Below are 23,600 nucleotides of genomic sequence, written 5' to 3' on the forward strand. Positions count from 1 at the left end.
GAATGAATGTTCATTGCCTTTGATATTGCACCTTTTTTTTTTTTTTTTTTTTTTTTTTTTTGCATTTCTTTTTGTACTCTGTACCACTAGGATCAAGGGTTAGGGTTGTTAAATCTCACAGCTTTGTGTTTCTCACCAAGTTGCCAGCTGATGTGGCTTGGAACCAAAGATGGTTGCGGTATCTCTCAGCTTCCCACCTCACAGGATAAGGCAGGACAAAATGGAGAGTACTGACAATTGGCATTTTGTCTCTACAAACTAGGTCACTGCACTCCCCAAGCAGGTTTGATGCAGTGTTCTAATGGGAAGGTCCAGTGGCTGGGGTTTAGTTCTGTCCTTTGAAACTTTGTTAGGAAGGATTTAATCCAGAGAGATTAGATCCATACCCCCTGTTGCTAAGTAGATGCCAATATCTACTGGACATCTGATTCTCAGGGACCTCCCCAATATTCCACTTTTGGAAGTAGAAAAAAAATTCCATATTTTGGAAGACCTAACCATCTGCATGTCTCACATATTCCATCACCACGGATGTGGATTTCCTAGGATCAGATCTGGAATGCAAATGAGTCTCTCTGACCAGTTTTTGGCCTCTCTCCAGCTGGTTGCATGAGCTGCCAGAAACAATGGGAACACAAGCCTCTCTCTCCTTGATATCCTCAGTGAGGATTCCCCTCTACACAATCCTCTCTGTTTCTATTTTGATTGCAATGGGCCATGTACACTCTGGACATCTAAGTAGACATTTGTTGGAACAGGTTGGCAATAAACTTTATGAACTCCAGAGCTTCCACAACCAAATGTTGCCACTCAGACTTGGAAATGTCTTCTTTCTCAACTTTCTGCTCACTGCCAAGAGGTTCAAGTACTTTGAATTTTCAGCTTGCCCCACTATTTCTGGGTCAGTTGAGATCAGCCTCCCTCTCCAATTCATGGTTCTCCCATGCCAAATTTATTCACTACTTTTTTCTCTTTCTGCCTGTGTTCCCGTCCCCTCTGTAGTGAACTGGAGGTGCTAATGCTGCTGCCACTAGCAAAGCTGGGATGTCTCTAACATGTCTATTCTATGTTCAAAGCTTCTGAATTACTGTGTCTCTATGATTATTTTACTATCCAGTGTTGAATTTCAGTGAATTCCCTCAGGCACCCACCATGCTGAGAAGCAAAACTCCTGCTGCTTGAATCTCAAGCTGTGGAGCAACTGGAAAAGTACTCCCTTCCTCTAATCTGCCATCTTCATAAGCTCTCAAGTCAAACTGTTCTGATTTGACTCTCCTTCCATTATGGTAGTAACTATGCCCACTTTGACTTTGGTGATTTGAGAATCACTGTTTGGCCCCTGCCACCACAAATCCAATTATTCCTATTGGTTTCCCAATTCAGAAACCACAGTTCCCACCATAAGGTTTGGCCTATAGAAAAGGGTAATAACAGGCCACTTCAAGAATGCCAGGACTCCCCTCAAGTTTATTTCCCATAATCATGGTGAAAGGTATGTCTTTTCAACTTCCCCAGAAGGGATAAGTAGATCACAAATGACAAAGACGCTCTAACATTCCAACCTCCCTAGCTTTGAAGCTCTTCTTCTACATTGAATTATATCCAGTATTTCCAAATCATTCATGATGGGTCAGTTATGGTCCAAATTTCAGTCAACCAACCAAATTGTTAGAGCCCTTCCTAACTCACTGAGTTGCAATATTAAATGTAGTCTCTGCTTACGTCCATATCAATAAATTCACCTTGATCCAACTTTATCTTTCTTTTACTATTATCTCATACCCTTGATACCCCTCTCCATCCATGTTTCCTAGATTTCTAATAAATAAATTTTCAAAAATTCAAGTAGTTCTTTTGGAGGGTAATGCAGTCCTTCCTAAGTCATATTTTGTACCTCATCTTTAGGAGTCAGGCAGTAGTTGAGTCTAGTTATATGTCAAGAAAGAAGCCAAGATGAGTGGTGGGGGTGGGGAGTATACTCAGCATTGTCTTGCATAGAAACTGCTTCAGGGAAGTCATTATAGTTTCCTTAGGTAATGCTGGGGTAATCTCCTCAGATGAGATGGAAAGTTACTTTCACTGGAGATAGAGAGGTCTCTTTCACTGACAAAGAAGATTCATCACATTTTAAGAATGAAATATCTCCAACTTCATCACAATCTTCCTATGAATCCCTATTCAAATTTTCAGTATCCCATATCCTTTTCCAAATCAAAGGCACGCAGACTCTGAATCATCTGGCTCTTTGCTCTATTCAGGCTCTTAATTTATCAGAGGGGTCCACCCACATTAAGGAGGGTCATCTCCTTTAGTCAGTCTACAATTCAATGTTAAATGTCTAGAAATAACCTCATAGATACACCTAGAATAATGTTTGACCAAATGTCTGGCCTAATCATGTTAACACATAAAATTAACCACCACAGATACTAATTAGTTTTTGGTCTTAAGTAATAAGTACATCTTATTTAAATGAGAAATTATGATTGACATTTAGAATTACAAAAACTAAAATGATCTATTAACATTGTTTTTAATTCATCATATACCTTTATGTATAAAATATTTTTCATATTTTACATAATAAATCATTACAGACTCTCATTTAATGTAAAGAACTTCATCTTAGGGACATTTTAAGGTATTCTAGATATAAAAAGTATTTGGAATGATAATCTAAAAGGACATTTTAAAAATTAGCCTAATAAGAGAGAAAAAGTCACTGTTTGACATAGCTGATTTGTTAAAAACTGTTTTCTTTAAAGGAATTAGATTTTAGGGGCTGGGGAGATAGCTCAGTTGGTAGAGTGCTCACCTCATAAGCACAAGGCCCTGGGTTCAATCCCCAGCACCGCAAAAAAAAAAAAAAAAAAAAAAAAGGAATTAGATTTTTAGTTGGGTAGGTCAATAGACTTTTTTGTAAAGTGACCTCAGATGCCTAGTGTGTTACTTCACGTTGTGACACCACAGACAATATAATTACATGTGAAAACAATTATTAAAATGTCTTTATATTTTACTATTCAAATTGATTAAAGCCAACCACTTTTTACATTGTACTTATTGATTTTCTCCTTTCCTTGTTTATATCATGGCTATCATATTAATTATTCCCATTTCTGTCAGAAATAAAGCAACAAAAATATCAATTCTATGGTACATGTTTTCAACCCAAAAATTATTCGAAAAGCTAATTTGGATGCCTGTGACATCCAATCATAAATACATAAAGGATACATCAAAAAATGATTCAAATTTAATACATTTACAATAAATAGGGAAGTATACCTTTAAGCTTAGCAGGTATTCACAAACAGCATAACAAATACCAATACCTTCTTCTGTATTAGTACCTCTGCCAAGTTCATCAATTATTATGAGTGATTTGTCATTAGCATTATGTAGAATGTATGCTATCTGAAAAATATAATTTTAATATTATTCATTGTAGTCAAACAGCTGTCACTATCATAAAAAAATGGAACAAAACTCAAATCTTTTTATTAGTTCATCTGAAATGTATTTTAATATAGAAATCCTGCTGAGTAGAAAATAACACATTGCTTTTCTTTCTCAAGATCTCATAACTAAAGATTTCAATAGAATAGCTGATATAGAAAGAGATAGACGTGCATATGAGACAAGAGTAAATAATCATTATCTAAAATATTGATGTCTTTAGAGATAGTGAAATAAAACAAAGCAGTGAATTAAGTGTTCAAATAAAGTACAATGATGGTCATTTTCTTCACTACAGATGACTAACCACTGTCATAAAGTACTTAAAATCATCTCATAGATTTATTTTACGATCACTCTGCATTCAATAAAGATGGAAAGAAAAATTTAGGAAAAAGTACCCAATTCTTAATTCTTGGTTTAAGAAAAAAAAAATGGAATCCATGACCAACAAAGAATAAAACTTAAATTGTCAGAAGTGTTCCTTACCCCAAAGAAAATTACCCTCTTTCACAAAAGATAAAATTCTACCTATATTATATTATGACACAATAGAAGTTTTACGAACATTCTTCCTTTCCATGAGACTAAGCTTTTGAAGGCTAAGATGATTTAAAGATACACCTCAAGCACCTGGTATATTGCTATACTCCTCCACAGACACTCAATACATACTAAGTAATTATATGAACTGTGGGACAAATAACTATTCACTATTTACAGAAAATTATCTAACTGTATAGTAATCCAATAATTCCTACCTACTATAGATATTTCAAGAGCTATCTTTAACTGTAAAGCCTACTTGATATAGGCTTGGAAATGGGGAAGAATACATATTTTACACAGCAAATGAAAATTCTATAAGGGCAAAGGTGAGGGTAATTTTAAAAATCCTTCTAACAGTTATAGTTTATTTTAAAATCAAGTCTAATAGGAACAATAGATAACTATGCAGAATGGTACTAAATACTGTTTTTTGAAAAGTCTTTTATATTTTCCATATAAAAACATGTAAGCACACTTTTATCATTCAATAACACAAGCTTTTTCTTTTAAAACTATTGTTCAAAAAATATTCACTTCCATTTCTTCCTAAGACAAAAATTAGGAAGCTGTCTTTGACTGCCCTCTGGCTCTCAGAAAGGAGTATAAGCACTTTGCAAGTATTACTTCAAGAATACTTTCTTACATAATTGACCATTAATGGGAAAATTTAATGTTTTTAACACAAGCAAAGTTTCGTTTGAGTACCTCTTTCATTTCCTTCATAAATGTTGATGAATTTGTTTCTATATCATCATCAGTACTGATCCTTGTAAAAATCTGGTCAGCAATTCTAAAGGAAGAATATTCTGCTGGAACATATGATCCTATAAAATACAAGATCAAAGTAAACTAAAATCCTTTTGTAAAATGTAAATATCAACAACATTTTACACTTCTTGGTTCATTTACTAGAATTATGTAATGGAAAGAGCAATGGATATCAAGTTAGAAAACACAGCCCAGCTCTATTATTTATTTCATAACCTTGAACAGCACTGAACTCTCTGAATATCATCTTCCTCATATATAAAATAGAAATAGTTGTACAAAGTTATCTGGAAGTTCTAATAAGATAGAGATTATTTTAAGTAGGATAATTTTTTAAATAATATGCTTAAATGATAATCACATTCAAAATATGAGAATTGAAGGAAATGTTTATGAAGCTCAAACTGATAAAATAACTATAGAAAGGTATATTAGAAAACATTATCATAGGACTGGAGATATAGCTCAGTCAGTAGAGTGCTTGCCTTGCAAGCACAAGGCCCTGGGTTCAAACCCCCAGCACCACACACAAAAAAAAATTATCATAAATATTCAGAAATAGCCTGAATCAGAATAAATGTAAAACATCTGATCAAATTAAAAAGGTGAATTTTAATCCACAAGACTGTTTTTACCTGAGAAACTAATGTGCTAACTAATCTAAAATATTTGTCTTTTGAAAACAAGTCAATCTGATTAATGTGCCCATCTCTTTACAAAGTATGGGATATAAAAGACATTCTAACATCATAAGAATATAAATATACAATAATCGAGTAGGAAAAGTATCACACTATAAAACTCTTTATAGATAAAATAGTGAAATAATGGGAGCAAAGAAACAGACATTTAAAACAAAGGTAAGGACAAATAACGGAGCCGAGATCAGAAGAAAAAGATTAGCAGGGAAAAAAAAGCAAGTTATACTAATAAAACTAAAAGTAATAATGGCAATTATAATGATTGCACCTACTTTTCACATGCTAAACATTTTATATTCATTGTCCCCAATTCTCAAAATAATCCATTGAAATAGGTACTAATTTTTTTTCTCATTTTACCACTGAAAACATGAATCCTCAGAATCACAAAGCTAGTACGATATAGCTCTTTCATGTTATTCTGTTTTTTAATCATCTTTAAAGCAGAGATTATAAACCTAGATCAGCTTCTAACACAAAATAATCTCATGATAAATGTTTTCTGAAAATAAATAATGAATTGATAAGGCAGAATTTGAAACAGAACTGTCTGACTCAAAACAAAAATAAAAACACTCTATTTCCCCATACTGGGAATGAACTGCTTCTTTCTTAATATTTTAGCCAGCAGGACATTTTGTTCACTTAGAGCTAAAATTCTAAGGTCATGCTGCCTGAGTTTGAATCTATAGTTTAAATACATCTGCAAACTATATCCATATATATATAAAATATACCTGCCTCATAGAAGTTATGTGATCTTTGACAAATTACTTCCCAATCCTTTGATTTACTTACCTACAATATGGAGTTAACAGTAATATTCATTATATTTTATAAGTAATAAATAATACATATATTAGGATAATACATGGAAGGTACAGAGAAACAGGATTAGCCATTAGGGCAAGTTGGTTAGACTAAGGCAAAAAATTGATATGGGGAGATGTTGGGCAAATCTTTGGCCCTGATCTTCCTCATTATGTAGACATTTAGCAAATACTTATTAAAAGCTATTATGTGTTGGGGTGAATAACACAGACACAGGACCTTCCCTCAAAGAGCAGAAATTATTGATCTCTTAAATACAACTTTCCTATAAGGCTTTCAGAAGAATTAAATTGAAAAATAAATGTTGAAAGTACCAAGAAGAGAAATACAGCATATGTTGTTAATTGGTGTGTTTTATTTTATCCTCTCTCCTAACCTCCACCCAAAATATTCTCAAAATTGCTTATCTACATTATTACAAAAGCTGTCTGAATGATACTTTGCTTCTGGTCTGGCTCTTGTTCATAGCCAGTAAAAGTGATCTATCTAAGTCAAATCCGATCATGCCATTCTCTTACTAAATTTCTTCAATAACTCCCTACAGATTGCTGGATAAAGTTCAGTCTCCTCCTTTAAGGATCTAGACCCTTAATCCCTTAATAATTTAATTCTTGTCCATTTCTCCAGCATTATATCCTTCCACTTCTCATAGTCACTCTGCTCAACAAACCAAAGGACTAGAAACCTCTGGACTATTTGTAAATCCTTGAGTACAACATAGTTTTTCTTTCTTCTTCTTTTGTGCTTTAAGAAATGCTCTTACCTCTGTTTGGGAAGTCCCTTTGTTTCTCATACTCTCCCCTCCACAGTACTTTATATGCATTATTTCAATTCTTATAACAATTCTTAGAAGTATGTACCTAATATTAAAATCTTCATTTTGAGATAGGAAAACTAAGACTTAAAGAGGTTAAGTAATTAAGATTACACAACTAGTAATTGGACAAAATGGATCTACCTGCCAAGTCTATGCTCTTAACTACCATGTCTTTCAAGTTCCAGTGCTTTCTTTTGTTCAGACAATACATAACAGTATATATAGTTTGAGGTATTTCAGAGGTTTAAGATGGGCAACAACAAGAGAATAATTATCTTCAAATATTTGAAGAACTACTATCAGTGATATTTCTGTGATAAATAAAAGAATTAGAACTAATAAATACAAGTTATAGAAAGTTAAAATTTAGTATAATGAATGCTTTAACAATTAGAGTTGTTCAATAATTGGACAACTTGTTTTTTAAAAGATAAAGCTCCTCATAACTACTCAAATAGGAGTATTACATCACATATGAATCAGTTAGTTAAGATGTCCTTTTAATTTCAAAAAAATTCCAAAGTCAATGAAATATTTAATCTTCCTTCATTTGTTAATTTCTGATTTCCTTCCCTAGAACTGAGTCAATTTGTTCTGTATCACCCATATTACTATTGCTATATTCCACTTGCAATCCTTTACATTAGACCAGGTTTCTCACCCATCATACTACTAACATCTCAGGCTCAATACATCTTTCTTATGTATTTGTGAAGGAGGGAAGGAGAAAGAGGAGAGCCATCCTGTGCATTGTAGAATGTTAGCAGCATTGCTGGACTATACTCCCACCAGTTGTGTCTATCAAAATCTGTTTGCAAATGTTGCCGGATTCCTTGGTTTTGGGGATAGGGGTATGGAACCAAAACCAAATTCCTAGGCTTGTGGGTAGGGAACCAAAATCACTCCTGGTTGAGAATTCCTGCATTAGGGTCAAAAATCTCATCTCTGATCCATATATTCCTCAAGGGCATTCAGTTTTCAGAGATGGGAGTTGTTTGGACATCAAGAAATATGTGACAATGTTGTGTGTTCATCTATGTATGTGTAACATCCCAGTTGCTATTGGTAACCTTCAAATTAAAGGATAAATTTCTTTGTCTGAAATGTTATAATTTGGGGAAAATCTCACATAAGTTATTCGAGGCAAAAGCTTATCCTACTCATTTCACTTTTTCTCACACACAAAAAAGTGTTTTTGAACCTGAAATACTTATATAATTCAATTCAATAAAAATTAATACAGTATTAATAGAGTGAGCAAGTTTCTAACTTTATAATATTCCAGGATGGAATATTCTATTATGCAATCCAAATTGGATGAATTTTAATGAATACCTATAAAGTTATGATCTACATAATAGACACACTATCATACTTTTAGGTAGGAGAATCTACTCAAAACTTTCCTTAAGTTAATTAGACATCTGGACCTAAAATCTAAGCACATAACATTTTCAAAAGGGAACATAATTGGTAACTCTAAAATAAAAGCATAACTTACCAATCTGGGCCATAATCTGACAAAGAGCAATCTGTTTTAAGTATGTGGATTTCCCACTCATATTTGGTCCAGTTATGATTAGAAAATTACTCCCTTCTGTTATATAGGTATTGTTGGTTACAGGTTTTTCCACAGATATTTTCTCAAGAATAGGATGCCAACCTTGTTTGATTGCTAAAGTGTCAGTAAACTCTGGGCGTACTGAAGAAAAAGAATGTTTTTAAAGATTAATTTATATCTAAAGAGTTTGTGATATGTATGTACTGTGCATAATTTAGTGATTTTACCAGGGTCAACTTGGGACATTAACATTGATATTATTTTATCGAAAATTCCTAACTAAATCCCTCTAAGTTACAATAGATATACTCTAATCATTTTTATTCACTTTCAGAGAACTCTGCAATTTAGTTCTTTGTCACTGTCTTGGGCTCCAGATAGTTCATAAGATTTTCAGATTTCTATAGATTTATAGCCATTGGTAATATTAAAATAAGTGATTACTTTAGAACTAACTTTTACTTACTGTACCTTAAGCATTATTTCAACCTTTAACATTATTTTGACATCTTTAGCACTTAAAATAAGGTATGATTATAGAATAAAACCAAATGCAAAAATTTTTTTTGTCCTATCCTCTGGAGAAATTTTGTCTAAAAAGAAATTTAAGAGGATAAATAATATACAACAAAAAGGTTTTGTTAATTCATAGAAACAAATAATGATCAAGTCTCTGTGGATATCATTTGAAGGTGGAAGGAAGAAGAAGGTGGAAGTATAAGCGAAAACTAAAACTCTACATAACCTCTAAATGAAATGCATGAATAAACTTGAAAGCATGCATTATAAAACAGACTTAAAAATTTTAAAGGATTTTCAAAAATTAATATTAATTCATTATTAATATTATTATTATCCCTCTCAAACCAAAACAGAGCAATATTAAATCCTTTAAGAGTTAAAAAAAAAACTGTCAGGATGGCCAATCCCTAAGGTAAGGTTCTGATCTCAAAGGATACATAAAAGATTAATAAGATTCAGTCTATAAAATATCAAAGCAAAAAATAGTACTTCCATAAGAAATATGGAAATATGAAAAATTTTGTAAGATACTTCCCATAAAAGTAAATTAAAAATCATAATTTTGAAATGTTACTATGGATTTTAGTTAGAAGTTTTAATGTTTTTAAAGTTATTAGGCCCACAATTATTAAACCATAATCATCACATACTAGTTCTATAAATTTCCATGCTAAAGTATGTATTACTAAAAAGTTGGATAAGAAATTTCAAGGGGTTAACTTGACTGAAGTATTCACTCAGCATTAAAAAATTACTTAACATTTGTATTCAAGGTCTGTGCATAGACTTGAATACAAAAATAAATGACATAATTCCTGATCTTAGTATGCTCACATCTAAAGAACAAGTAGATGAAAATGCTCACTTTGGAGATTCATTTCTCTCTATTAGATTTGTCATATTGCTTCTAATGGGTATTCAGATCTGAACTTCATAAATTTCAATCACTGCCATTTTCACCAAGGAAATGTCCTGTAGTCTCTCTCTCTTTTTTAATATCTTTTAGTTATAGATGGACACATACCTTTATTTTATTTACTTATTTCTATGTGGTGCTGAGAATCGAACCCAGTGCCTCACACATGTGAGGCGAGCGCTCTACCACTGAGGTACAACCCCAGTCCTTGTAGTCTCTCTTATTCAGGAAACCTTTAAAATTTCTTAAAGTTTTTTCTGTTTTGATTTTCCAATTTCTGAGTGAATAATTTTTTGAATTTTAAAAGAAAGTTTAGGGGTAATTTTACCTTATTCTGTGTCTTAGTTATATGACAAAGGCAAGAGAATATATTTCATGTAAAAAATGTAAATATTGATAATTGTTAAATAAAATGATTTAAGTGGAATACAAATCTCAGTATGCAACATTCTTATTCCAAAGAAAGTAACTTACCATAGTCAGAAAGAGTGCAGGCATGAGCAAATGAGAGTAGCATATCCACCATTGACACAGTGTCAGAAAGTTTATATAAGCAATGAATATGTTCATAAATCTCACTAAGCAGTTTGCATACTATCCTGAAAGCACATGTTATATAAGACATGTAATTTTTTTAAAGCACACACAATGTAATTATCAAATACTACTGAATTTATTGCCTGAGGTAGAGTAATATTCACAATGGAATTGTATACCACAACTATATAAGTCTATTATTCAATTGTTTCATTTTAGAGATGAGGAAATTGATTAAGATCACAGCTACTTAGTAATAAAGAATCCATCTTCTAGTGTATTAATGTTTTTTAAAGTGATTGCTTCTGTTAAGTATTAAAAAATATTTTATTGATAAAAACAACATATATATTTCAAATCAAGCCCTCCCTATACTTAAATCCCATCTGTTAATAATTTTTTTTGCAAATGTTAGATTCAATACAAAGATATTATATATTTTAATTTCATTCTGTCTCTCACAGCATCCAAATAACATAATTATTTAAGAATTTATTTGTCAGTATTGTGATACAGTATAAAAGTGTTTCCCCTACAAGTTAAATATGTACCAAAAACTTACTATATTTTATAAAGTCTGTGGTCCATGTCTTGAAACTGTTTAGAAATTTCAACATTTCTCTATTATCTCAGAACACCAATTCTAAATTCTCTATTTCTTCTAACAGTATAGCTACTGTTTCATGAACAGCAAAAGAATTGGCACCATTGTGATATTGCTATAGAAATGTCAGGATATGAGAAACTGAGGGCTTACTGACCATAGGAAAAGAATAAACTAAAAGAAACTCCAGATAAGCCCATGCTATGCTAAGCTCTATTTTATAGTGGAAAGCATAATACAGAAGTATTGGTTATAATGTTATAATGGTATTTTTTGTGTAATTAGATTTGAACTGAAGCTTCTGTGAAGCTCAGTGGCCCTCATCCTAATGACAGACTTTCTTTCATAACATTCATAATTTTACAATGGTCTATAATCAGACAAAAAGTCAATTAATAAAATTTATCATAGTTCTATAACCGGTTTATTTCAATATTCAAATACTTTAAATGCTCTTACATGTAAGTCATGTGATAGATTTCTCTCAAAGATTCTTGGCATCTTTCATTCATTTTAATTAAATCTGCTGAGGTAAAGCTGTAAGAATTTTTCACTTTAGAAATCTGTTAGTTAAAAACAAATGTCAAGATATATGAACATACATATGAAATAAAATAAATTTATACAACTGAAATATAGGCTAGTCACTTTAATTTTTGAGATATCACAAAGAATTTCTAAATAATGTTTGTGAAAAATAAAAGGAATACAACTTCAAAGGATATAGGGGTCTATTTTAACCTGGTCCATCCAACATGACTATTTTGACAGGTTTTAAGTGACCTGTGTAAATGTTAAAACACTGCATTTTATTACCAAGTAGCAGATATCAGTGACAATGACAGATATCAGTGATCTTCATGCCACGTGTGACTTCTGTCTTAGCCCTTATCCCACACCTGAACCTCACTCAAAATCTAATCACATTGCCGAGTTTCACCCATTTATTACTTCATCCATCCCTCATTTCTTGGAAACATAGTGTTTGCTTATACACATACACCTCTAAGCACATGCTTATATATGTATGTGGGCAATATACAAATAAATTTAAAAGCTAAAGAGTTTGTTTTTGTAAAGGACCTCCTTGGAAGCAGACAAAGCAATGACTAGAGCGGGACAGACTTTCACAAACTAGCATACTGTAGAAAAGTCAACCAGTATGCAGAAAAAAAGATTTCCATGGTCCAAAGATTTGGAAATAATTAAGTTTTAAAATTTAGGTAGATTTCTTTCCTTCAGGACTTTTCAAAATAGGCAAATATGTCTAGAGAACTACCAAAATATAAAATGTTTCTTTTTATCAAAAATACCTTTTGGATTTTGTTTCTTCATTTGCCTTTCTTTCTCACACCAACCTCCCCAAACTGCTCTTTCTCCAAAAATGCTTCTAAATCACTCTTAGTATAGTATAACTGTTACATGAGTGGGTGGAAAATAAAAGAAGCAATATACAAAGTATTCAGAAAATTGGCATGTAAACTTAAGGAGTATTGGTATATATGTAAATGTACTATAAACTCAGGAACAATAATTTCCTAACCACTCTTGAATGAACCTTAATAAATTCTGAAGGAAGTTCATCAATGGGTAGCAATGTACAATCTGTAGTCATCTGGATGAAAAATCCTCGAGCAGAGCTAAAACTTGTCCTTAAAGGCAGACTATATTTTTCTGCAAGTTGTGTTATCATTCCTAGTGACCAGAAACAAGAAAAACAAAAATGAAGTGAAAGAATTTTAATGATAAATTACTGTTCGTTTAAAGCGTCGCAAGATTTTTTTCTTATTATTTTTACATAAATAGTTTTTTTAACCAAACATTTTTAATGTTCAAAATATGTTGTTAATTTTTTGGTTGTTGCTTTGTTTGTTTTATTGTATTGCACATTCAACCCAAAGCCTCATACAAGCTAGGCAAACTCTCTACCACTGAACTACACTCTACCCTTTTCTATTTTTGTTTTGAGATAGATCTCATTAAGTTACCAGGCTGGCCTTGAACTAATGATCCTCTTGCTTTAGTCTCCGGAGTAGCTGAGATTATAGGCCTGTGCCACAGAGCCCAGTTGGCTAAATATTCTTTTAAAAAGACCTACTGATAGGTATTTTTAAAGAAAAAGAAATTGTAAAAATTAAAGAATCAGGACTATTTTATATTGTTATATTAGTTTTTGATATATTATTCATTCTAATTTTTATAAGAGAACAGTCACATAAATTATTGCCATCATTAATTCACAGTAAGAAAATACCTGTATAAAATATATTTTACCACACAAAATATTCTTTTAAAGAAACAGTAATTCATCAAATAAAATTCCTAAAAAATCTAAATCTCCTATCAACTTTACACTCAATACAGTTTTACATTTATATTTCTAATTTTTTTAAAAAAATTATATTTCTAATCTTATGACCGTTAATATTGAACATTGTTTGAAGAAAACTAAAATCTTCATTACTCAAAACAATCACTCCTCTTGACTTTCCTGCTTTTCTCAATGGTACCATCATTCTTACATTAGAAATCTCATTAAGCACTAATGGCCACATTTCCCTTGTACCATGGTCATATTTACTTAATAATTAACTTCTATAGAATTTTCCTTCAACCTTAGCATTTTTCTTGACTCATATTCATTTCTATCATCCTAAATATTAATGTTAATGTTATTAATATGCAATAATTTAAACTAGTTTCCCAGACTCCATTTTACTCAACTTTACTAAATACATTTTTTTAAATCAATTTCAGTTCACAAGGCAAAACAATCTCAGTATTTCATTCTCTTTGGGGAAAACATTCAAACTCCTCCTAGCTCTCAAAGACTAAATTCTGGTTCCCAGTCTACTTTAGGATTATCACTTACTAGTTCTATAAGGGAATGTCTTATTTCATCCTATCACATTTGCTCATTCATTCCTTAAGGTGTCCTTATATGTCTGTGCTTCATCTTATACCACTGCCAGTGGGTGGAATTTATCCCTGGGCTATTCCAACTACAAAAAAATCTCCATCTTTTATGGGAAGATCCTGTATTTATTCTGACTCTTCTCACATGTTGCATTTTTCTTTATATACCTTATTCTTGTGCAATTATGGTGTTTATGATCTAAATCCACCAATAATGATATACAAGAATATGTGCACATATTTATGTATGTATGAGTGTGTTTTTTAATTTATTGTCTGCCTCCCCATAAGTTCTGTGAGGACAGGGACTTAATCTTGTTCACTACATATTCCTAGTACCCAGACTGGTGTCTACAGGTAGTAGATCAATAAATATTTATTAAAATAATTACTGGACTATCTTAAACACCATCTCTTCTAGATAAAAATGATATCTCTGCTGCTGAAACATTTTTAACATTAATAGCCTACATTTTTCTCATAACTTACATATAATATTGTATGAGAGTAACTCTATTTAAGTTCAGAAAAGAGATATTATAACAATTTTATGGCCTTTTTTAAAAAAAAGTTTCCTTAGGTGGTAACATATGTTAACATTGTTTTTAAATAAAAAATAAATTTAAAATATGCATGCCTAGTTATCACCAGCAAAATATCCCAGCATTTCCTAAAAAGTTTGGTTTATTCCTTAAAATGATAAAAATGGCCTGAAATAAATTACCTGCTATGTCATCTACTATCTCTGTATATGTTCTTCTAGCTATGTCAAGAAATTCGTTTATGTGAGACCTCACTGCATAGCACTTCTGAGTCCTCATATTCAAACATCCTTTCATGTATCTTGCATCATCATTAATTACTGTTTTAATCTTTTCAAGTATGATTTCAAACCTAACATTAAGGTAAAAAAAATGGGTAATAAATCAGTTTTTGTATAATTTGATCACAATTATAGCAAACTTATTGAAAGTTATTTTCAAATAACTATGTAACAATTATTTTTACATAAGTTACAGCTATGACTCTATCAATTTTAAACTTTTTCATCAGTCAAAAGTAGTATAGTGTGAAACCACCAAGAATAATTCTAAAATCTGCTAATATACATATCTCCCAAATTACACAAATACTGTGCCTGTGAGTATAAAATATATCCCTGAAGAACTGTCATAAAAATTCTGACTTTATGCTCATTCACTCAATAAATACTGACTTATACCATGTAGCAAGAGCTATATTAGATGCAAGGATTCGAAGAAAGGTAACATGAGCTCCCTGCCCTCCTAAGGACAAGGAAGACTAAACATATATTGTGAGGCAGCGTAACGGAGCCTCACAACTATCCGTGATCTAGTGCAAAGGTTATGCAAACCAGAAGCCTGGTAACACCTATTTTCTTTTATTCTTCTCTGTATTTTATTGCAATTAAGCTGGTTTTATTATTAACTTCAGTTTGTGGCATCACATTGGGTATAAATCTTGAATCAATAAAGTATTTTTTAAGTATGTTTTTGGTGACAAACCAAGATGCTATTGCTAATAATTTAACAAAATTAAAATCAAATTGTATTTAGATCTTATTCCATATTCATATCTATTATTTTTATTTTTATTAGGCCTTTTTTATTTAATAAAGGAGAGGAATATATTTCTATATTTTTAAGTCTTTCCATGAAGAATGACTAAAAAAGGAAGTATTAAAATCACCCATGGCCTGGGTAAGGTGGTGCACACCTGTAATCCCAGCAGCTTGCAAGGCTGGGGCAGGAGAATTGTGAGTTCAAAACCAGACTCAGCAAAAGTAAGGTGCTAAGCAACTCAGTGAGACCCTATCTCTAAATAAAATACAAAATAGGGCTGGGAATGTGGCTCAGTGGTCGAGTGCCCCTGAGTTCAATCCTCAGTACCTGCCCCACCAAAAAAAAATCACCCATGGATTTCAATTTCTTGTGTAATTCTACCTGCCAGTTAGCATACATGATGTGTTGTTACCCTATTTATTATATACATAAGAGTATAGCTCAAATTTTAATGAATAGTTTAAAGATTCTCTTAACCAAAACTCAAGTAACTATTCCACAGAATACAACTGGAATCTTTAAAATAGGTTGTGATCAGGAAGAAAAGAATAATCTTGTATTTTATTTTATTAACAGTTGAGTAACAAACCTCTTGTCTTCCAAGGTACCATAGTAAGCTCTTAATAAAGGTGTGTTACAGTTCTTCAGAGCAATCTAATAAAGAATAAAATAAAGAAGAGTTAAGGATAACAAATTATGACATTATTCAAATACAGCATTTTATATTTGTTTAATACTTTATAGCTCACCAAGGGTTTTCTTGCTTTCTCACTTTTATGCCCAGAAAAGTATTTTATGTATGTAGGTGAGAACAGATTATTTCTTCAAATTTCCAGATAAAAAAAGCATATTGTTAATGAGTGTAATCTACTGCTTCACCCTTATAACTTCTATTTTTCTTATCTCCTAATTGGTAAGATTTAACAACCTACAGAGGTAGGTAGTTATATAGTTCTGTTGCACATTTAAAGTACTTTACATACAATTAAAGAATTTGTATAATAAATAAATTAAACTAGAAAAATGTTTAGTATATTTGTAAATAAAGCAATGTCTCCATTATTATATGATAAAAGTAGGAATTTTGTTTTATTTAATGAAAATTATGAGTGGTCACTAATTGAATAAACAGAAATGAGGAGAATTCCTCCTTAACCTGATCTTTACCTGTTTTAGTTTGATTTGAGGCAATGGCAAAAACATTTTTCTTTTGCTTCAGAATAGAAAAATAATATATACATTCTGATAAAAAATTAGTTTGTAGAAACATAAAGAAAAACTTAAATCACTCATAATTCTCTTTCACAGATACTCTAAATATTACAATATATTTCCTGTCTATCAAAAATCAAAAATTTTGTACTAATGTATATTCCTTCCCCCACGCTTAAAACTACATGATAATTATTAAAACTTTTTTCACAGCAAAAATTTTATTAATTCATATTACACCTTGTGTGAAGCAAATTTTAAGTTCTATTCCCTTATAATTTCATACTAATACAAATAATGCTGACCATCACTGGACATAAATCTTGGTCAACATTTGTTAATATTGTTTTCAGACAGATTTGTAGGCATCAATCAAAAGATATACATTATAAATGTTTCCTATAAAGCAGGTACAATTTGTATTGCTACTAGATGTTTAAGAAAGTTTTCTGTCTCATTGGTCTCTCATTTCTCCAAAATGATGATACCATGAATGGAAAGGCTAAGAAACTTTTTTCCCATTTAAATGAGTTTAAAACATTAAATATGATGTATGGTGGTGGACTGGATCTTGTATCAATAAAAACAAAACTTCTATAAAGAATATGGTTTAAAAACTGATAAAATGTGAATATGGGATATATACTATATAACAGTATTATATCAATTAAATATTCTGAATATGAAAATTATATTGTCATTATATAAGAGAACATCCTTGTGTGTAGGAGACATACATGCTAACATTTAGGTACTTCAACTTTAGAATGGTTCAGTGAAAGTAAGAACGTGTGAGGGGGTGTGTGTGTGCATGCTGTATTATAAAGAAAAGATATGCAAATTCATTACACCATGTAATTTTCTCTAAGTTTAAATTTTTTTCTAAACACAAAGTTGAAAAAATGATGTGTAACGTGTTATACAATATACACACATATAAATTACCTTTAAAGGATCCACAAGTTCCAAGGTATGTTTTAGATATATTAAATTTGTTATTTTTGATTCAGCTGCATTAACCTGTTAAGATAAAAATCTAAATGTGGAATCCATAAATATTTAATGCAAGAATGGGTTTTCCTCTTGAATATTCTACTCTTGTAATTTTTCATATATTTTTATATAGCAGCCTAGTCAGGATGCCACTCTACAGAATAATTAGAAATTACTGACCTACCATAATAAGGCAAGCAGACTAGTGTTTTGAAAATTGACAATGGGAGGAGTTCACTTCCTTATACCCAATTTTCATTTCTATTTCAACATCTTGGGTTCAATTTAATTTGTACTAACAAAAGTAGATGTAGTTCAATCCTGAGTGGCAACTAAGAGACTAAGATTAACTTCTAAAAAACACCAAGAATATTCATGGATAGATAAAATTTGAAAGACTGAATCCAAAGCTCCCAGATAGGTATAGAACAACACAAACGTGTCCCACCACACATTCCTGTTTGGACAAGTAAAACAATTTTCATAATTCCAGTTATCCCAATTAATTACAGTTTTCCAAAATACAGCAATATCAACATTCTAAATTTTGTAAATAAAATTTATGTGAATGAAATTACACTCTCTAGAACTGAGCAGTGGCACTGAACCTGAAAAAATGAGGATATTGTTGTCCATGGACTAATTTATCAATGTTGATAGAAGTAGAGTTTTAGGATATTCCAATTTTAACAATGTATTTGACATTGAGCTGTTTCCCTTTGAGGTCCCCTGGACTGTATCTTCACTGTACAATACCTGAATTCTTCTGCAACCATATTGCACAGTTTAGAAGATACCACAATGAAGTCATCAGCCCCAAAAGTGGTTTATACTCTTGTGAGGAATCTCTGAAACTAACTGGATAATTGATACTAAATAAAATTCACCACAGAGAAGACAACTATCACCTTCATCACCAAAAGTGAATAATTCCAAAACAGCCAATCTTCCCCTGAAGAAGATCAAAGTGGAAAATTACTGCACTGAATATCAACTTATAATAAATTAATTTTATTAAGAAACTTTGTAGTATGAACACAGGACAGAGAGAGCATAGAAACAGAATAAAGATCTAGACATAGACACAAGCACGTAATGGTACTTGATTTATGTCAAAGGCTCACTGCAGAAGAGTAGTAAAAAGACAATCTTTTCCATAAATGGTGATATTACAATTATGAATCTAGGAAGAAAGAAACATGGCCCCTTGTTAAACAAATCCTTCTCAATTTTAGAAACCAAATAGACCATAACACAATAATACTAGGTGATTTTAACACACCTCTCTCACCACTGGACAGATCTTCCAAACAAAAATTGAACAAAGAAACCATAGATCTCAATAACTCAATCAATAATTTAGACTTAACAGACATTTATAGAATATACCATCCAACCAAGAGCGAATACACTTTCTTCTCAGCAGCACATGGATCCTTCTCTAAAATAGACCATATATTATGCCACAAAGCTAATGTCAGCAAATACAAGAAGATAGAGACACTACCTTGTATTCTATCAGATCATAACGGTTTGAAGTTAGAAATAAATGAAAGAGTAAAAAACAGAAACTACTCTAACACCTGGAGATTAAACAATATGCTTTTATATGATGAATGGATAACAAAAGATATTAGGAAGGAAATTAAAAAATTCTTAGAGGTAAACGAGAACAAAGAAACATCATATCAAAATCTCTGGGACACTATGAAAGCAGTACTTAGAGGAAGATTTATTTCATGGAGCGCATTTAATAAAAGAAGTAAAACTCAAAAAATAAACGACCTAACACTACAGCTCAAAGCCCTAGAAAAAGAAGAACAGACCAACACCAAAAGTAGTAGAAGACAGGAAATAGTCAAACTCCGAGCTGAAATCAACGAACTTGAAACAAAAGAAACAATACAAAAAATTGACAAAATAAATAGTTGGTTCTTCGAAAAAATAAACAAAATTGATAAACCTTTAGCCACACTAACAAAGAGAAGACGAGAGAAAACCCAAATTACTAAAATTCGGAATGAACAAGGAAATATCACAACAGACATGACTGAAATACAAAACATAATTACAAGCTATTTTGAAAATCTATACTCCAACAAAATAGAAAATTTCGAAGACATCAACAGGTTTCTAGAGACATATGAATTGCCTAAACTGAACGAGGAGGACATACACAATTTAAATAGACCAATTTCAAGTAATGAAATAGAAGAAGTCATCAAAAGCCTACCAACAAAGAAAAGTCCAGGACCAGATGGGTTCTCAGCCGAGTTCTACAAAACCTTTAAAGAAGAGCTCATTCCAATACTTCTCAAAGTATTCCATAAAATAGAAGAGGTGGGAACCCTCCCAAACTCATTCTATGAAGCCAATATTACCCTGATACCTAAACCAGACAGAGACACATCGAGGAAAGAAAATTTCAGACCAATATCCTTAATGAACATCGATGCAAAAATTCTCAACAAAATTTTAGCAAATCGCATACAAAAACATATTAAAAAGATAGTGCACCATGATCAAGTGGGTTTCATCCCAGGGATGCAAGGTTGGTTCAACATCAGGAAATCAATAAACGTAATTCACCATATCAATAGACTTAAAGTCAAGAATCACATGATTATTTCAATAGATGCAGAAAAAGCATTTGATAAAATAGAGCATCCCTCCATGCTCAAAACACTAGAAAAAATAGGGATAGTGGGAACGAACATTCCTTAACATTGTAAAGGCCATCTACGCTAAGCCCATGGCTAATATCATTCTAAATGGTGAAAAACTGAAAGCATTCCCTCTAAAAACTGGAACAAGGCAGGGATGCCCTCTTTCACCACTTCTTTTCAATATCATCCTTGAAACTCTAGCCAGAGCAATTAGACAGACCAAAGAAATTAAAGGGATACGCATAGGAAAAGAAGAACTCAAACTATCCCTATTTGCTGATGATATGATTGTATACTTAGAGGAACCAGGAAATTCCACCAGAAAACTGTTAGATCTCATAAGTGAATTCAGTACAGTAGCGGGATATAAGATCAATGCACATAAATCTAAGGCATTTCTATACATAAGCGATGAATCTTCAGAAAGACAAATTAGGAAAACTACCCCATTCACAATAGCGTTGAAAAAAATAAAATACTTGGGAATCAATCTCACAAAAGAGGTGAAAGACCTCTACAATGAGAACTACAGAACACTAAAGAAAGAAATTAAAGAAAACCTTAGAAGATGGAAAGATCTCCCATGTTCTTGGGTAGGCAGAATTAATATTGTCAAAATGGCCATACTACCAAAAGTGCTATACAGATTCAATGCAATTCCAATTAAAATCCCAATGATGTACCTTACAGAAATAGAGCAAGAACTTATGAAATTCATCTGGAAGAATAAAAAACCCAGAATAGCTAAAGCAATCCTCAGTAGCAAGAGCGAAGCAGCGGGTATCGCAATACCAGATCTTCAACTCTACTAGAAAGCAATAGTAACAAAAACGGTATGGTATTGGTACCAAAATAGAAAGGTGGATCAATGGTACAGAATAGAGGACACGAACACAAACCCAAATAAATACAATTTTCTCATACTAGACAAAGGGGCCAAAAATATGCAATGGAGAAAAGATAGCCTCTTCAACAAATGTTGCTGGGAGAATTGGAAATCCATATGCAACAGATTGAAACTAAACCCATATCTCTCACCATGCACGAAAATAAACTCAAAATGGATTAAGGATCTCGGAATCAGACCAGAGACCTTGTATCTTATAGAAGAAAAAGTAGGTCCAGAGCTTCAACATGTCGGCTTAGGACCAGATTTCCTCAACAGGACTCCAATAGCACAAGAAATAAAAGCAAGAATTAATAACTGGGATAGATTCAAACTAAAAAGCTTTCTCTCAGCAAAGGAAACTATCAGCAATGCGAAGAAAGAGCCTACAGAGTGGGAGAAAAATCTTTGCCAATCATACTTCAGATAGAGCACTAATCTCCAGAATCTATAAAGAACTCAAAAAACTCTACACCAAGAATGCAAGTAATCCAATCGACAAATGGGCTAAGGAAATGAATAGACATTTCACAGAAGAAGATCTACAAGCAATCAACAAACATATGGAAAAATGTTCAACATCTCTAGTAATAAGAGAAATGCAAATCAAAACCACCCTAAGATTCCATCTCACCCCAATTAGAATGGCCATTATCAAGAATACAAGCAACAACAGGTGTTGGCGAGGATGTGGGGAGAAAGGTACACTCATACATTGCTGGTGGGGCTGCAAATTAGTGCAGCCACTCTGGAAAGCAGTATGGAGACTCCTTAGAAAACTTGGAATGGAACCACCATTTGACCCAGCTATCCCACTCCTTGGCCTATAGCCAAAGGACTTAAAATCAGCATATTACAGAGATACAGCCACATCAATGTTCATAGCTGCTCAGTTCACAATAGCCAGATTGTGGAACCAACCTAGATGTCCTTCAATTGATGAATGGATAAAGAAAATGTGGTATATATATACAATGGAATATTACTCTGCCATGAAGAATGATAAAATTATGGCATTTGCAGGCAAATGGATGAAACTGGAGAATATCATGCTAAGTGAGATAAGCCAATCTCAAAAAACCAAAGGAAGAATGATATCGCTAATAAGTGGATGATGACACATAATGGGGGGTGGGAAGAGTTAGTGTTAGGGTTAGAGTTAGGTTTAGGGAGGGGGGCAAGAATGGAGGAAGGAAGGACTGTATAGAGGGAAAAGAGGGGTGGGAGGGGTGGGGGGAAGGGAAAAAAATAACAGAATAAATCAAACATTACCCTATGTATATTTATGATTACACAAATGGTATGCCTTTACGCCATGTACAAATAGAGAAACGACATGTATCCCATTTGTGTACAATAATAAAAAAAAAGAAAAAAAAAAAAAAAAGAAACATGGCCCTTTCCTCACCCCACCAACATAAAAATTAATTCCAAATGGACTGTAAATCTAAATATAAAACATAAAACAATAAAAAAATCTGGATTATAACAAAGAAAAACATATATGGCCTTGGGTGTTCTAAGTTTTATAGAATTTTGAAATTGATAATTTGGCATCCATTAATCACTTGGTCAAGCTAACAGCCAAAGTTGTGTACATCTTCTCTGAGGTCTGGTTTTTGTAGGTACAGAAAAATCGTATTATAAACCCTACAATCACAAACCTTAACATTTGAGTTTTGCTTTCTGCCAAATAACAACTTCCTGGTGCTATCTATAGTAATAAAGTACTTTCATATGCTTTCCCCTTGCTCTTTCTATCTCTTGACAGACACTGGTACTTCTAGTATGGGCCTGCCTCTCTTCTTGGGAACAATAATAAAAATCTTCCAGTGTCATTAATTTCTCCATGTTACCTCCATAAATAAAAAGTCATGGGTGTTTTAGCCAGCTTTTTTGCTGCTGTGACTAAAGGACTGACCAGAACAACTGTGGAGGAGAAAGTTTATTTGAGGGGCAAGGTTTCAGAGGTCTTAATCCACAGACAGCAGGCTCCATTCCTTGGGGTTCCAGGTGAGGCTAAACATCATGGTGGAAGAGTGTGATGGAGGGAAGTCACTCACATGATGATCAGAGAGC

General features: G+C 32.4%; 1 protein-coding gene across 1 annotated transcript in view; it reads right to left on the reverse strand.

The window, feature by feature from the left end:
- Msh4 (mutS homolog 4) overlaps window positions 1-23,600 on the reverse strand; it is an 88,060-nt gene that overhangs the window by 18,804 nt on the left and 45,656 nt on the right. Inside the window, exons 9-17 of the mRNA XM_047519661.1 lie at window positions 17,922-17,996; window positions 16,354-16,418; window positions 14,906-15,075; window positions 12,824-12,960; window positions 11,725-11,828; window positions 10,599-10,723; window positions 8,627-8,827; window positions 4,714-4,832; window positions 3,289-3,417 (exon numbers count right to left, since the gene is read on the reverse strand). Of these exons, the coding sequence (XP_047375617.1) occupies window positions 3,289-3,417; window positions 4,714-4,832; window positions 8,627-8,827; window positions 10,599-10,723; window positions 11,725-11,828; window positions 12,824-12,960; window positions 14,906-15,075; window positions 16,354-16,418; window positions 17,922-17,996 (1,125 nt within the window). The remainder of the gene's footprint in view (window positions 1-3,288; window positions 3,418-4,713; window positions 4,833-8,626; window positions 8,828-10,598; window positions 10,724-11,724; window positions 11,829-12,823; window positions 12,961-14,905; window positions 15,076-16,353; window positions 16,419-17,921; window positions 17,997-23,600) is intronic.

The sequence above is a fragment of the Sciurus carolinensis genome, chromosome 1 (genome assembly GCF_902686445.1).
Source record: "Sciurus carolinensis chromosome 1, mSciCar1.2, whole genome shotgun sequence".
In the NCBI taxonomy this organism is placed as follows: Eukaryota; Metazoa; Chordata; class Mammalia; order Rodentia; family Sciuridae; genus Sciurus; species Sciurus carolinensis.